Source organism: Choristoneura fumiferana, unplaced genomic scaffold, assembly GCF_025370935.1.
Source record: "Choristoneura fumiferana unplaced genomic scaffold, NRCan_CFum_1 Sck3bRy_38;HRSCAF=204_pilon, whole genome shotgun sequence".
NCBI lineage: Eukaryota > Metazoa > Arthropoda > Insecta > Lepidoptera > Tortricidae > Choristoneura > Choristoneura fumiferana.
The window spans coordinates 13,201-31,316 of record NW_027413024.1 but is presented as its reverse complement, the minus strand read 5'-3'; the positions used below and the strand labels follow the sequence as shown (position 1 = coordinate 31,316).

Below are 18,116 nucleotides of genomic sequence, written 5' to 3'. Positions count from 1 at the left end.
ATACAAAAACGTGTTTTTTTGCCGTTTTTTGCTAATGTCTAATGAATGTTGTATAGATGGTACGGAACCCTTCGTGCGCGAGTCCGATTCGCACTTGACTGGTTTTATTAACGTATTGAAATTGTAGCCCATTGCCATTATAGTTGGTTGCTGACCAGCCCTGTTTTATGTTTTTATTACACCAGAGGCCATATTGTCTAACGTGCTGGCACTCGCAATTGCATTCACCATTGTTATCTTTCTATCCTCGTCCTAAACCGCATGATAAAAAGAAGTGGTGAAAACGATTGCGATTACGAACGCGTATGGCAATAAGGCCTCCGGCGACTGATTTGTCAATGGTTATCGTTATAGTAACTCATACTAAATAGTTTTGAAATGGTTACACCAGTTAACACGTTGAGAATAATTTCCAATATAAATTTAAACTTGCCCAAAACATAAAATAAATAAATACCTACACAAAATCTTTTCTATTGGGATAACTCTACCATAAGCTAACCCTATAATAAACCAATTTTCAACTAGGAAATTATTTAAATTAATTTCAGCGTTCCGCATTGACGATGGAAAAAACCTTGATTTATGATTTTAACTTAATTAATTAATGTCTTACAGTAAGATCGGCAGTCAGTAAAAAGTAAACTTACTGAAAGGTTTTTGAGATTTAGCGCGATGAGAAGATTGTGACGTTAAAACGGTCATAACAGTAACTGTTTTGGAGGACCAAAACGTTACCGATTTTGATAAAGTATTGATTACATTGGCATTGGCAATTTAGATTTAAAAAATTAAACGTACATTTACATTTGTGATGATTGAGAAAACACCTAAAAAAAGTTAAAATCGACTATCGATTGTGGATGAAAAGCACATACCATACACAGTCGTTTGTTAATGGTGTACTTACATATTTTAAATCGAAGCGTTTAGAGGGATAGTTAATAAGAAAAAAGCGTATGTCTGTAGCTAAGAAGTGACAGTGAGACTTAAACCTTAATGATCCTCTTAAAGATGAAGACTGAAAGTATTTTTTTTTTACACCTTGTGTGGCACTCCATTTACTTTTTTGTTATACTTCGTTTGTAATGAGAACAAACAATAACCCGTTTTTTGTAAAGTAATCTTTGCAGCTTCTGTCGTGGATAAGTATTGTAATTAGGTTTACTACAACTTTGATGCAATGTAAGACAAACATTAAATAAAATATCAATTTAAATCATATCTACCTAAGTATACTTAATTTTTTTGTAAGAATGCCCTATTTTTGAAAAAAGGTGGCGCTTAGTGGTAAATAAAATATAAAGTCGTGGCATGTTGTGCCAACTATTTAGTGCAAAATAATGCTAATATTTACCGGATCACCAAATATTACAATGTTGAGCACCAAAAAATATTTTTTTGTGTTGAATATAATCATCACCAGGCGGAAGACGTCCATTGTAAAACAAATACTCATTATAATGAACAACAAACTACAACTATTTAGCTACGTCCATCGAGCCGTTACATGCAACTATCGCGGTCTCGTTAAATTGATACTTCTAATAGAAGGTTCGCTAACACTGCATCTTTCGGTTCGTAGTTGCCACTCGCGGACACCTACGAGTATCACCCCCAACGATCAACGGTTTGTGTTCGACTCAGTTTTCCACGGAACCAAAATACTTAAAGCCCTTCGCGCTTGGTAATCGTTCACCAGAAAATTATTTACGTTGTACGTAGACGTTATTTCGTGTAATTATATCAACGCATTACGCTACATCCTGCTAGCATTAGCATAAGCGACTCATTACGTAGATTATAGAATGGTCGAGTTTTCCTTGTTCTGTAATGCGGGCGACATTTAGTTTTACTTATTGAAAATTTGTTCTAATAAAAGGCAAATAAAAATCACTTGGTCTAATTATTTAATGTGTCTTCACCAATTATCAATTCAATTCGATCACTACGAATGGGTGAAATTAGACTCACAAGATTTGTAAAGCACTTGCATGCGAACATCGCAACCTATAGGTAAATGACATAAATGCGTAAGTGCCATGAATTGCGTGGCGCTTAAGCTATTTTGTACTAGTGCTGTACATGTGTAGAGGTCGCTATAGGGCGATATTACACGTAATTATGGTCCTGGTAAGTTCTTTTCTTGAATAGTGTACTCCATAACTTTGTCAAATCAACATACTTAAGTAACATTGAAAAAATATTACATAACCAACTACAAGCTCGTGTGGTCGACTGTACGTGTACCTACCTAATTACCGAGATAATGACTGGCACAGACAGGGCAGTTGATTGGTACCTGCATTAATGCTAAACACCTCATTAAAACTTAATCTGTGGTAAATCATACATGGCCTCATCATAGGAAATAGGGAAATTTGCCATACAAGCTATCGAAACTGGTAACACTAGGTAATTTCTACTAATATTACTTTATCGCGATTGCTTTTTCAATAAAGAATATATAGAATAAATTCATTTATAAATAGTCAGTCATATATATGCAAGTCTCAACTTGAATGAAACATCACTAAGGTAGCGACTTTCGGGCGGGGAACCAATGGTTCATTTTGCGTCAAAAGTGTCAAGGACTTGAAAGGGGATATTACTGTTTACATTTTTATATAAGCAACAGTGGCGTGGAGTGAATATTTTCGTTAGGCTAGGAGAGTGACAGAAACGTGAGTTAGTATAACAGAAACTCCTCGGAGTAAGTATCCACAAGCTTTGCTATAATTGTCCACACTGAGGTCATATTATAAATTTAGGCAAGCCGGTGAGAATCGAGTTGTTAGGACACGCCACTTAAACAACTAATGAAGAAAACTTCTTTCATAACTTACTGTCAGCATCACAAAAAGTCATTAAATCAATAAGGGCCAGTATGATAGCCTTCACGATGTCGTCACCTTTGCAGTCTGTAATTATGCGCAGGAGTGTAATAACGCGTAATGAAGGGACTTCACCCTTCAATACTGTTGTCTCAAATACGGAGCGAGCGAGAAATACGACGCGGGTTTCGTATACATAAAGAAAGAAAAGAAAGTTTTTTTTTGAGTATAAACATGTCTCGTGGCTTCGCTTGTAGAATCGTTAGATCTGGTATTTGTATTTGAATTCAGGATATTAATATTTTGCCACGTGGATTCGCAAAAATTACGGTCTTCATTTATCTTGTGTGTAAAATACACGTGCAAAATTCCTTGGCTCTTATGAACCGGAAGACGTAGCATGGCTCCCAACAAGATGGACAGTCCAATGAAAGTATCAGGAACCAATGAGGGTTTAATATCGCTAGATGGCGTTAGTATCGAGAGGTTGACGTTTCATTCTTGCTTGCGATTGGCTCGTTTAGTATTAATGATTAATTCCTCTTAATGGCGGCCATAAGGCTTGGGCCAATGTCAGTTAAATTAAAGATAAATATATTCTTCTTATTCACGTTGTACGGTGATTGTAGTTTTTGCAACTTGATAGCAAAATTCCAGAAACCACGCGGAGACCACTTGCGCATTAAAAAATGTCAGACACGAGAGCAATATAGAATTTTGTGATCACTGTTCACTGTTAAGGTTAATCGCCGCATAAAACACTATCAAAATTATACTTCAACTAGCCAAAGAAGCAGAAATACCAAAATTAGATATCGTCTACATCCGCCATGTTCGAATGCTACAAATCGAATCCGCTCATTTAGTTATTTAACCAATCACAAACATGACGCAAATGTCAAACGCATATCACGATACTAACGCCATCTAGCGATAACTCTCATTGGATGCGGGCAACGCAGGATCGTTCGTTGTGGAAAGATTTGGGGAGGCTTTCGTCCAGCGGTGGACAGTTTACGGCTGATATGACGATGATATGAGTCACGTTACTAGTTTTTAACCCCCAATGCAAAAGAGGGGTGTTAGAAGTTTGATCGCTATGTGTCTGTCTGTGGCACCGTAGCTCTTAAACGGGTGGACCGATTTGAATGCGGTTTTTTTTGAAATCAGGGTTTCTAGCGATGATTCTTAGACATGTTTCATCAAAATCAGTTCAGCCGTTTTTGAGATATTGAACTTTGAAGTAACAAAGTCAGGATTTTCCAACTTTTTGTTGGTTAGATTATATTAACAAGCTTTTATTTAGATTTAGCCTGTCCTGTTTGTTTTTCGGTCAAATCTTGCTAGTTAATTTGAATTTAAAGTTATCTGAATAAAAATTTGATTGATTTTATTCATTTCTGGTGATTGGATTGACGTGAAATTTGGCATACTTATGTAAATCTGCTGACAATACGGAAACAATCCTGGCCGGACCACCAGAAATTCACTATCAGGTTACAGTGAATTTCTGGTGGTCCGGCCGGGATCGTTTCCGTAGGGATAGAATGCCTTAATAATTAATGCTAGTACAGTCAACCAAATATACACTGAGCAAAAAAGCTTTTATTAAAAATGTTTGTTTTATTTTTAACGTTAAATTAGATACTTAGGTATAGATTCTTAAGACACACACACAGGCTTGCACTGTTACAAAAAATTTACCATTTGAAAAAATACACACCTAATGTTATGTGTGTTAATAAAACAAAAGGTTTTTCAAAGCTGGCCTCGTGCCACGGAACTCTACATCGATTATAATGTTATTGCTTCGCAGGTAGATGCAATTAGTCATTTAATTATATAATTAAACCAACCATTTATAATAAATAATGAAGTATGTTTAGGTTGAAAAGTCTTGTAATCCCGGTCTATAAATTATGTTGGTTTTATTAAATATCAATTGTGGAAAATGATTATATTTGTGGCCACACTGTAATGGCATTTCTTCCTAATTTCTCTCAGTAGCTTGTGACAGCTCATAGAGGGCAGTGCGTATTATTTGCGGGCAAATTCTGTCGTGGCGAAAATGTGACATGAAAGTTATACATAACAGAAAACCAAAGGTATGTTGTGTTGTTGTTGTGTTGTGTGTGTTGTATTTCTTGTGATGAAGTAGGTACAAATTATAGAATGTTTTAATAAATATTTCATAATTAATAGCTTAACAAATTGAAAGTGATGTATATTGTATATGTGTATCTCTACCCGTTTTATAATATCAAACGGATGTTATTTTAACTTGATTTATCATTTAATCTCCTGAGCCCTCGCATACTTTATAAAGGGCCAATTAACACTAAGAATAATGGCCGAATGTACTTTATAAAGTACAAATTGTTCATTGAATAAAGAACTAAGAATTTTGAAATAATATCCAAAATAACAAAGCAGGTCAACCACGTCTAGGTTTTAAGCACTAAGTTCGTTAAAAAAGTCAGGACTCAGGACGATAACTAAATAAAAATAACAGGGATGTGCCTAAAAAGCTATTAAAATAATTCGGATGACTAAAAATTTGTCAAAAAATAAATTAAAAATAAACATTTTATTATGATTTTGCTAGCGCGATAATAAAATTCTGATTGTATAACACGTGTCGTGTTAATCGGTGATCAGGAGTTCAAAAACTATAATAACCAGCTAAAATTTAATTCAATAGGCGAGATTTTAAGTAATTAGGTCATTGTTTAATTGACTACAATTAATTATATTGTTAAAACTGATAACTACCGGATATATGGTCAGCCTGCATTATTGAAGTGAAGTATCTACCTACGGGGAATTCCCCGTAACTTTCGTCAATATTCACGACTTTGACAATGTCAACTCATACAAAACTCATTTTATAAGTTAAGTATTAACCTGATCGTTCATCCACTATTACGTCTTATATTTCGTTTTCTAGATTTATTTTACCGTACAACGGCAAAACCTACTAGACACTGGCAAAATTGTCCTCCAATGGACAGAGCCATATTTTTCTGAAGAACAATAACAAGCATTAAGCTTTTTAAAAAGGTTGTAAGCTCTAAAGGCAAACACTTGTCATTAGCAGGGTGACAAAGAATTTTTGCATTGAAGGATTGTATTTTTCTTTATACCTAACTCAAAAAGTGCGTCCACCCCCGACATTGTCACTTCAATGTTCAATATCTCAAAAACGGCTGAACCGATTCGATGCGGATATAATATATCTAATAAATATCAACAAAAGTCATTAGCAGGGTGACAGAATTTCTGTTATTGAAGAATTGTTATTTTCGAATTAAATAACTATCGTTGTAAGGCTTTGAAAGCCGTTGTGGCCAATGTTCAATATCGCCTCTCAACAGAGGGTCGTGGGTTCAAACCCCGGCTCGCACCTCTGATTTTTAAATTCATGTGCGGATTTAAATCGGTTACCACGAGCTTTGCGGTGACGGAAAACACGTGACACACATGCACAAACTTATAACAATTCTGTGCGCCGGGGTTAAAACAATAGCACTGGGCCCGCGTGGGACTGTGGCTTAATCAATAAGGCCTTGAGCAATTGGCATCTGATCAGCAATTAAAAATTATCGTGTATAAGGCTTTTCTATTCGACTGCTTCTAAGTTTCAGCTGTGTTTCCCATAAGTTAATTAGAATTGTCTTGAACCTTAAATGATGATGACTACTCGATACCGATGGCAACTCCAATACCAACATGGCATTCCACGATTACGATCCCAAATAGCCTAATGACGAAGATCTAATCAGCACTTGGCCCTTTAACAGCTTTATTGCATATCCTACTCGGCCATTCTGACAACAAACGTTGATTAGTACACACACAGCGCACCCACACATGCACACCCGCAATTACACTCATTGTCACATAATTACTACCAACATTTGTCATTGCACCCACGCTCGCGGCAGACGTAAAGCACACGGGACAACCTTTAAAACCAAGCAACAGAGACTAGAATGTGAAAAACTGGGTGCAGGTCAAGTTGGTTCAGTGTTCGGTTTATTGGATTTGAATTGTGACGTGTTAAGACAACAAAGAAAGCATTTTTGAAATTAGCGATTAGTTGCTTAATGACCACGGGTCGATGGACGCGAGGACAGTGGCTTAGTGCTAGCTATAAAGTATTCTATGTTTATAATATGTCTGTTTGCAGGTAATTCACTCGGTCTCAATTATCCATTATTAACCTCGTATTGTAAACAAGAAAAAGTACTAGGATGATGAGGTCATGTTGTTATAAATTATATTAAGCAGTTGCTGCGAATGTAAATCAAGTTTAATAAGTATTGTTTAGTTGGTTGACTATAAACTTCTTAGGTTAGTTTGTGTTTGTTTATAACAGAAAGTCTTTAATCAAGCGGATCCATCTTAGGGCAATATGTATCTTGAGCTCCAACGAATGTGGCCTTGTTGAAACGTAAAAAAAAATGCCATTGACAACAGAAACTCCACCTCTTACTACCTCTCTTACTATCATGGTGTACAATAAAGTCATTGTATTGTGTTGTAAACTTATTTGTTTTCGTGTACTTTGGATATTCTAGACCAGTGTTTTTCAACCTTTTTCATAATACGACCCCTTTTAGTATGAATAAATATTTCGCAACCCCGTTTTTTTTCATGTATTTTATTTTGTGGCAAATATAATTGGTTAACGCATTTACTTGCTAAATATTTTGAAACTTTTTTTTTACTGAAGTAGTGTTCCCAGCATCTAATAGGAGTTCCGCGACCCCCTAAAGAGGCTTCGCGACCCACAGGTTGAAAAACACTGTTCTAGACACATGAGGCTGAGGGTCCTGGGCTCCCTGGTCTGGAGAAAAATTGTACCCTCATGTACTTAATTACTACCTCGACCCTATTGTTGAGTTACTCGCCAATATTCTTAGTCGGGTCTTGATAGTAACCAGAATAGCATCATCATCAAATCTGTAATAGACTTTAAATTCATCCGTACTTAATTAAGGCGGTATGTACCATCGCAAACCGTATTGTTGAGTTACTCGAACCAAATATCACATAAGTTTAGTGGGGTATACAGTATACATTAATCGCAACTGTAGAACAAAAGTATGCATTTTTTGCATGTGATAGGTACAGTCAAGTGCAAAAATAAGTATCTATTCGAACCAATCAAATATATGTTACTACGGCCTTATTGCGTCGGAATAAGATTCTGTGGTACATATTTTTGAAACTTTGAATAAGTACATATTTTTACACTTGACTGTACATGAGTTTCTCAAAAAAGGTTTTAAGTTTTTTTTTATAAAACTCATGGGGAATAGGAATTTTGAAAAATCGATTAGGTTACATCTCATATTCAGTAACATTTATGACAGTGTAGTCAAGAACCATCCTAAGTATTTCTTCCGAGCGAAACTTCAGGCAACGTCATACGAGTAAGTGTTATGACTGTTATGTTTTAGTCTACTCGCCGGTACTTACTGTTCCTAATGTCTAAGAATATTCGAAGTGTTACAGTTTTCTTTGTCAAGGTTCGACGAAAGACCGTGAAAATAGGTGAAAATATTGGAAAGACATATTTCTGATTTTTTATAGTTATTTCACTTACCTGTTAATACTGTTGATTGCTGTGCTCCCGGAGTTCTCCCGTTCGCTTCTTTCTCTCGAACTACTGACGTATCTTTCGAAATTTTCTCTCTCTTTGTACAGCCTATCCGGCCTCGGAGACGACGACCGCCGCCCTTGCATCTGCTGATTCATATTGTTCTGTTGCACCGTCTGCAGAAGGTTATGATTCGCTTGTGGTTGCTGGAATGCTTGAAGTAGCTCCTGAGCACTAGCTGCTCCGTTCGACAAAAAATTTGGTAGGCCTGGATTTAGGAGCGCGTTTGACAATGTTGGATTCAACATGTTTGGTCGGATGTTTGGTTGCTGTTGCTGGTTGGAGTTAAGGAGCTGATGTGGTTGGGCCATTGCTTGGAGGTTGGCTAGAGAAGTGGAGACGACTTGGCCGTTGTTGAGCGCGAGGTTGACCATCTGGTCGTTGGAGTTTACGTGGTTCACTGGTATAGTAAGGATGGTTTGCGTAGCGATACCTGCAGAAGTAATGTTAAATTAGAATAAAGAGTATATAGTAAGGAAATATTCAGGGATAAAAAGATTTTATGTATTAATCCAAGTCGTGGTAGCCTAGTGGTTTCACCCATGGCATTTCATGCAGAGGATTGTAGGTTCGAACTTTCGCACCTTTGTTTTTTTTTATCCCTACGGTTCAAAAGATCAATGCAATCTTTAAGAATACATTGAATAAATAGTAAGGTCTTGTCACCTAATTTGAGTTTACTGATATTTGAAATAATGGAGGACATATACTTGTATCTCCAGCACCTTAAAGCAAGTTTTATCACCTATTTTTCTTTCTTTATTTATAATCAGAGTGGAAGGATCGATTCTCAGTTAAAACGTCTTCATGGCTTCACAAACCTTGTGAAGTTGGTATTAACAGCTGTGCTCCCTGGATGCCCTGCACCAGTTGTCCTGAAGCTAGAATAAGCTGCGGCATTGGAGACGGCATCGCTGGCGGCAGCATGTTGCTGTTGCCCACCGGGGTTGGCGACCCCATGCCTGCCAACATACCAAGAGAATTACTCACAACAAACAAGTAAATGAGTTCCCAGACACATCAGCCACGGTAATCAACGGGTTAATTGACCAACCCTCATCAAACTCAACTTTCTACTTATGCAATTAAACAATAAAATAATATTGCACTTACAAAAGACCGCGCCTCTAAAGCAATAGGAAATTACCCGATCGGCAACAGACCAAGACTAATTTACCGCGAACAAAACGACCACACCAAAATCTAAAACATCATCTGCATGCCTTACAAGCCCGTTAAATTCGGCATTAACATAACGTATTCATTTAAACCATGACATTTCACATTTTGTAATAAATGCTCTTTCCTACAACGCATCAATTAAGAGCCGAAAAAAATGTATAATTAGCCCTATTAAGACAATAAAACTCTTAATGATCCCGCAACAGTAATATCCGTGAGTTCGTGAAAAAATATGTAATTATACTCATTATTTAAATAGGTTTTTTCGTCCATTACGGCATAGCTTTAATGGAGGTGGAGTGAAGCCGCTATCTTGAATTCATTAAATCGATTGGTTTCGGTAATCACCTAATTACGTATCACGTGATTTTCGAGTTTTTAAGAGTTTTAATGCGCGAACCGTGTCTTTCTGATTATCCGACCTGTCTAATGCTCTAATTAGGGATCCCTCGTGCCGTTTGCGTCCGCCCAAAGGCAGCTCCAAATGCTAATGTGTTGAAAAAGTTAGGAAAAGGCGTCGGGACGTTTGGAGTGTAAATAGTCGAATCAATCAATGCCCAGTGGCTGAGTGTATTTTAAATAATACCTTTTATTTTTTCCGTGCGACGCGAGGGTTTTATGTTAATTTATTTTTTATTTTGTTTTAATGACGTAATGCTTAATGATTAAAAGATCTGAGAGATACAATAATTACAGTGGATGGAGAATAAAGCATCTAATCACATTTAAGCTTTAATTATTCTAGATTTTATAATAATTAATAGCCTTTTGGGAGTGCGCTGCTAAACTTGTCGGCGACTTAAAATGTATACGATTCAGATTCCTTCAGATTTTGAAACAACTCTTTTTTACTCGATTGACGTTCATTAATAAACAGTCATTAGTAATCAGTTACAGTCGCCATCGTGAACATCGCAGCTATTTTGATACTCAAAAATATCCAAACACACCGTCAGTATTGTAAATTTCGTAAGTGCGTGTTTAGATATTTTTAAGCACCAACCTAAATATTTTCGTTTGGCAACCAGGAGTGAAAGAAACGGAAGTTATACAGGTATGTCTTGAGTGGGAGCGCCAAAGTTCGCATACTTTTCGCTAGTCATACCGTAATGATTGTCCGAATCATCGTTTGTCATCATTTTTTTCCCGCTGAAACCTTAGATTTTTCTGAACTTTTTAAATGGTCATCTTATACAAAACATTTGTTTGTTTGTTTGTTTGTTTCATGACAATTCTGGACAATTATTGGATTCAGAGAAAAAAGAATTATGACAAACGATCATTCTGACAAACATTACCAGACGACCAGCCAGATCGCCTAGTGGTTAGAGAACCTGACTTCGAAGCTTGAGGTCCCGGGTTCGATTCCCGTGTCGGGGCAGATATTTGTATGAAAAATACGAATGTTTGTTCTCGGGTCTTGGGTGTTAAATATGTATTTAAGTATGTATCTATCTATATAATTATATTTATCCGTCGCTTAGTACCCATAACACAAGCTTTGCTAAGCTTACTTTGGGACTAGGTCAATTGGTGTGAATTGTCCCGTGATATTTATTTATTTTATTTATTTATTACATTCAGACTTTCAACAAGCGTGCGAGCCGATACGGACCCGTCTTGAATGCAACTAAGTTAATTTCATACAACGGAGTTAGTTTCATAAACTTGGCCGTCCTGAATCAAGTAAAAAATGTAGGTAACCCAGCCAGAATCGAGTTATTGCGACGTCATGCTAATACCACTTATATAGCTCCGATGTTGACGCATTTCTCTATTAAGATATATTTTGTTTAGGGTATTAATTAAGGAAGAATTGCGAAACTAAAGTGGCAGTGGGCGGGGCACATTGCTCGCAGGACTGATGGCCGATGGGGTCAGAAGGTTCTCGAATGGCGTCCGCGGACCGGGAGACAAGCTGTCGGTAGGCCTCCAACAAGCGACGACTTGGTTAAGATCGCGGGATCGCGGTGGATGCGGAAAGCACAAGACCGGTTTGAGTGGAGAGCCTTGGGGTAGGCCTATGTCCAGCAGTGGACGTCTTTCGGCGGCCAATGGGCAATGTACAATGTGTGTGTGTGAGTTAATTCTAAAAAAACTATTAAACTATTTACGCACCTGGCGCACTAACACTTAAATTCAAAGGCGAGTTGATGACAGGATTGGACGGCATCGATGTCATCCCCTGTAGGTTCGCTGCAAGTTGCGACATCTGTTGCGACATCTGTTGCTGCAACTGTTGCGACATTGGCATGTTTTGTTGCATGTTAGCGAGGCTCTGCAGGTTTTGGAACATGGACGCCACTGTGGGAGGAAGCGTGAGTTAGTTCTTTGTAGATCACGGCGTTCTTTTTGGACACCAAACCTGGGTAGACAGTATCAATCAATATACACTGTGTTTTGAATTCGGAATATTTTAGCAGATGGTTGAGTTAGTATTTCTGAATCCTACTACCGCAAATGTTTTATAGGATTTTGACTGGGTTAAAAATTGGCTGATGTCTAAAGTGTATAACGTCAAAACGGTGACTTGGTGGCTTAATTGTGAACATTAAAATATACGTATTAGAAAACTTAACAATGGTATTTAATCGAACTAACCCAAAAATCTGCTTAAATATACTGGTTTTTTAAGAATCCTTGTATATGCCCTTTAAGTTGTATTTCTTTAAATAGCTAGGTAGTATTGAAATCATTTTGTCTCCTAAGGTTTCAGAAATTAAAATGCTTTTGCTTTCTGCTGTATGCCATACATTGATGTTTCTTACATTTTTTCCATCCAAAATTGGTATTGAATAAAGACATCCTCTATAATGTTTTGTCAAATGTTAACCGTTAATTTTCAGAAATAATGATGATAAGACAAAAAATACGCCAACCTAAAGCCGCATTTATGCGCTTCGAGAGGAGCTGGTGAACACTTGCGGAAAGATTGGTGAACGCTTGCCAAACTTCGACAAACGTATGAGGGTCTAAGCACACTTTACCGGAATTGCGCGAATGACATTTCGGCGTGATAGCGGCGTACGAGTTACGGGCTCGTTTCGCTTTCAAGTCGCCCACTAATCGCCAGTGTGATAAGGCTCTATTAGGCTGCGTTTTCACCAAAGATATGTTTAATATGATTTTCATGAACCAATAGAAACGCTTCATTTACCTATCCTCATATAGCACATCTCTGGTGGAAACAGCTGAGCGGAGCGAGGCGAGGTAAATGAAGCGTTTCTATTGGTTCATGAAAAACACATTCCTCACAACACATTCTTGCACATTATTAGTGGAAATGCTGCTGCGCTTGCGGCACGTTGCGGACTCGATTCACTATCAACTCGCCCACAAATGGAAAGAGCGATAACACTCTAAAGGAGGTATTACTTAATAAAAGTAAAAATGTATAAAATTCGATGCATTACGAACTCACTGGAGCCATTCAGATGCTGGTGCTGGGGCGTGCGCGTGCGCGGCGAGGGCGACCGGGGTTCTGCTAGCTGCCGGGCCGCGCCTTCCGGCGAGCTCGCGCCGCTCTCTCGGTCCGACTCTGCCTGCTGGCAAAGGAAACCAGGACGTTAGAAAATCATCATAATCATGACCGTTTTTGACAAGTTGTGTTTTTTTTAAATATGGCTCATAAAAAAAAGCAGGCTGAAATGTGTGGTGCATGGGAGAAATTTGTGTCTAGACTCCTGTCCAGTGGTGTAGGGGTATAGCACGCAGCACGGAATGCTGAGGACCTGGGTTCAATTTCCAGCGCTGGTCTCTTTTTCTGGGTTTTTTTATGTGTATCCATGTTTCAGTTTGTATTTTCGTTGGATTTCACGGGATGAGCCTAAAAGTAACAAATTTGGAGTTGAAATAAAAAATACAAAAATACTCCAAAAACCAATCTTAATATGGCTCTCTCCATTGGAGGACAATTTTGTCAGTGTCTAGTAGGTTTTGCTGTTGTACGGTAAAAAATCTAGAAAACGAAATATGAGAGGTATGTAATGGGTGGATAAACCTCTTGTCAAGTTGATCCAGTTCTTTACCTCTTCACCGCCACAAAAAAAACGAAGTGACGTGCTCTGTACGCCACAAAAAAACTAGCGACAAATCAACTTGATTTTTCATTCCATTGCAGTGCAGAAGGATTAATTTCTAACTGTGGCGTGTGAGGCATTCTATTGGCTTTCACGATGGATGACTGGCGGTGAAGAGGCAGTGCTTGTATAAACGCCTTATTACACTTGCGGGTAGCGAGCATAATGATCTTAAATTGTAAAATAAACTTAGCAATAATAAATAATATAGTTTAATGATGTAAGCCACATCCAACACACTAGATAGACGACGAAAATATTTTATTTTATGATTTAAATTCGGCATTGTTCTGCGTACAGACAAGTTTATAATCTAGTGAGGAAAAATTTGTTCAAAAGTATCTGAACACGACTCTATTGTTATTGGCGTAGATAGTGTTATTTTTGATCAAATTTTTGCTCACAAGTTTATGAACTCGACTGTACCTTGATTTTAGAGAAACTCTATCAAGATCTATGATAAGGTGCTAACAAGCAGGCGGGTCACCTGATGAAAAGCAATCACCGCCACCCAGGACATCCACAACGAATTAATGCGTTCGTTATAAAGTACGCAAGGGCTCACGAGGTTATGCTAGAATTTCACCGGCCATTTTACCCCCAAACACAGTAGTGTGTACAGTAGTACCTATCATCATCATTATCATCATCATAATCGGCCGTGGGATAGCGTATACCTTTACTTGCCCGAATTTCACTTGCCATACCAACGTTTGCCATAAAATATATAGAACCGTGCTATTTCCAGATTTTTTAAAAATCTCATCTTATAGAATGCAGTAGGTTAGGTTAGGTTAGTTTAATATCAACTCTGAAGAAAATACTATTTCAGAAATAAATTACTTTATGGCAAATGAAAATTATGGAAAACGATACATTCTGGCATATGAAATTCGGGCAAACGATAGAGAACCGTAGGATAGGATGTCCACTGGTGAACATAGGCCTATCCCCCTCCAGTTGCTTCGGTTGGAAGCGGCTTGCATCTACCGTGAACCCGTGGCTTTAACCAGGTCCCGTCCATCTCGTTGGTGTCCATTCGAATTAAAAGAATATAGTATCTTCTTCTCTTTTAAGATATGGCTTTTCTGTCCTAATTAATAGGACAATTTCGCCAGTGTCAAGGTAAACTCTCTTTGAGAGGGACGTTGTACGGTGGTTGTAGTTTTTGCAACTTGATAGTAAAATTCCAGAAACCACGTGGAGACAACTTGCGCATTAAAAAATGCCAGACACGAGAGCAATATAGAATTTTGTGATCACTGTTCACTGTTAAGGTTAATCGCCGCATAAAACACTATCAAAATTATACTTCAACTAGCCAAAGAAACAGAAATAGCAAAATTAGATATTGTCTACATCCGCCATGTTCGAATGCTACAAATCGAATCGAGTATAGAATTATGAACTCTGCTATTTGGCGACAGGTTAACGGGTAAAATGGTGGTAGCTATATAAGATTGGTTAATAGCGACATCTCTTGTCCGGGTGAGCGGTTAGTTCCAATGGAGTGTTGAAAGTTTCTCGATGAGGGCTACAACATAGATGTCGCTAGTGTCGCTGCTTAAGTGACTAAATAAGAAAACAAACAAGCTGAGATATGTGGTGCATAGGAGAAATTTGTGTCTGTACTCCTACACAGTCTGTACTCCTGTACAGTAGTAGTGTAGAGGTATAGCACGCAGCACGGAATGCTGAGGACCTGGGTTCGATTCCCAGCGCTGGTCTCTTTTTCTGGTTTTTCTGTGCATCTATGTTTCAGTTTGTATTTTCGATAAACAAACTTTCTATCACGTATAGCATTACTTATTTATGTTAGTTTCGTGTCTACAGACTTCACGGTCATGGAAAGACTCGTAACCTATTTTAACTAATCAACAATTTTAAATGAGCCACCAAAGTCAAAGGGAGACAAGTGCAGGGCGATTTGACTTTACACCCATTGTGTTTAGGGCGCTATTCTATCACTACTCAAGGGAGGGTGAAAAGGGGGCATTTTGCACCCCTATTTTACATTAGATGAACCCTAATAAGGGTTTCGGAATAGGGCTACTATTCTGTAGCCAACAAATGTAAGGATTTATTTAATTTTAATTGCTGATTGTGTTCTTTTATGTTGGATTTTGAGTTTTAATTAGTTTCGCAATCATTAGGTTGAAAAAAAGATCGAATCGTTTCAGGGTTATTAATAGTTTTCCATTATTTTTCAAGCAAGATAATAAAATTCTAATTAAGAATCTACTAAATACTAATTTTCATGCTAAAACAGCCATACAGATTTCCATCAAATTTGGTAAGTAGATAGCTGGCCATTTGGACTGACACAAACTACTTTTTACCCCGTTTTTCTGGATTAGGGGCATTAAATTTGGCAGGTGGAATTTTGTAAAGTTAATGAAATCTACGATGTATCCCCACGGGACTTTTTACCAAATCTCAGGATTTTAATTGAAATACTAGACCTAATTTTGGTAAATCAATTTATTCTTTCTTTCTTCAATGGTTTTCGCATGCGAAATCGCGGGTAGTGGGCAGCAGGTAATATAGGTACTTACCTACTCGTACTTAAAGTAAAAAAAAAATAGATCTTTTTGATTGAAAATTGGCCAAATTTCAAAGAACCTACGACATTATGTATGATAGAATGTACTGATCATAAAACTTATTCATCTTAATTCTATTATTATAAAGTGCAGTTGGATTTTAGATAATTATGTTTATTTATGTGATAAAATAAAATGAAGCCGAGATGCAGAATACAATACAATACAAATATTCATTATTGCACACCACAAATCAGTACAAAAAAATCCATATATTACACATACATTCAGGGTAGACAATAGGCGGTCTTATCGCTTAAAAGCGATCTCAATAATCAACGTAGAGCGAAAATAAAGTTTAGATTACGCTCAAATAATTTTATTTTTCCTTAAATTTAGTTTGTATGTTTTAAGCCCGTCGCGAGATAACATTATGTGATTTTGCTTCTAATAAATCACGTTTTTATGTAGTTTATGCATTAATTAGGTATGCACTAAATATCAAATATCTTAAACATACATTTAAAGCTTTTGTTCAAAGTTAAACTAGACAGCCAAATACTTTGAAGTTAAAATGTTTCTGAAAGTTATAATTTTCCTTATGTAATTTATGCGATTGTAAATAATAAGTAGTAAAAGTAAAAATAAATGAACTTGGTTTAAGTTTTAGATTTCCATATATTTTGAAACCCCATGTCCAGATTACACTATAAAAAAACTACACCACTACACTATACAAAATACTATATAAAATAATATTCCTCACATTAACTTTGTTGTCATCACGATACAGTTATTCACAAAAAGAACTTAACCCGTCATCTGCCTCTGCATTTTGCGTCAATACTATTGTTTTCAATTTTTTTTTCATATGTCACTAAATTATTTTTCAAAGGCTGTGTGTTTAAAAGTACTTACAAAAGACAATGTCATCCTCCCCGCGTCCACGGCGCAAATTTTTTCACGCGAAAAACTTGACCGCACTTCACCGCATGCCTCAACAAAACAGCGGCGCTAAGTTCCTTACAAGTTCGCCAAACTTCTGCCGTTGCAGCGAAACGTCTAACACTTCCGGCTGTGTTTATCACGCGCTCAAAAAGTTGTATTGTTCAACCAACTTTTTTATTTCCTACTCTTTACACGAGTACCACAGATACCGCCGCGAAAAAGGACCGGGCACTATCGACAAAGCGTTCATTTTTTTTTTACTTTTTTTATCTATCAGCCGGTACATACATCCGCGCTCCGAAGTTGTACAGAGCGGAATGGAAGCGCGTCATCAGTTTAAAAAATCAACCCCTTCAGTGGTGGCGGGAAAAAAAGCGGGCTGAGGGTGGTGGGTGGCCCCACCGAATCCTTGCCAAGCGCCAAGCGATCGCCATCGGCCACCTTGTCACTTGCCGAATGAGCATAATAATAAGTTTTAATTTAGTTTTTAATTATGATCCGAATATCGACGAAGCCGGGGTAACGTCAGACTTTCGTGTTTATGGTTTCGTGTTTTTTTGAAATTTTCGACGCTTATACTCGTATTTGTTTGCGATGTGATCTACAAAATTTTATAAGTTTGTGTTTTGTGATTTGCGATAAATCGTTTTTTGAATTTTATGTTTGACACAATTATTTAATATTGGCCGCCGGCCACGCTTTCGCACGAGCACACTAATGACGAAAAAGAGACTAAATCTACCCCAGCAAGCATGTCTCACTCATTCACTTGAGTTTTTTTTAATGAACTAGAAACAATTACTTTGCTCACCCGCGACCTTACGATAGCTACATCTGTGCAAGACAGAGATTACGCCTAAGAGAC

General features: G+C 37.4%; 1 protein-coding gene across 1 annotated transcript; it reads right to left on the bottom strand.

Moving 5' to 3' along the window:
• Positions 1-8,445: 8,445 nt before the first annotated feature.
• On the bottom strand, positions 8,446-17,535 carry LOC141445176 (uncharacterized; the record flags this gene model as incomplete). The annotated part of the gene is made up of 5 exons (XM_074110964.1): positions 17,222-17,535; positions 13,103-13,226; positions 11,800-11,985; positions 9,321-9,461; positions 8,446-8,932 (listed from the first exon to the last, which is right to left on the bottom strand). Coding segments are annotated over exons 1-5 (953 nt in total), but the record flags the coding sequence as incomplete, so codon positions are not given.
• Positions 17,536-18,116: the final 581 nt, after the last annotated feature.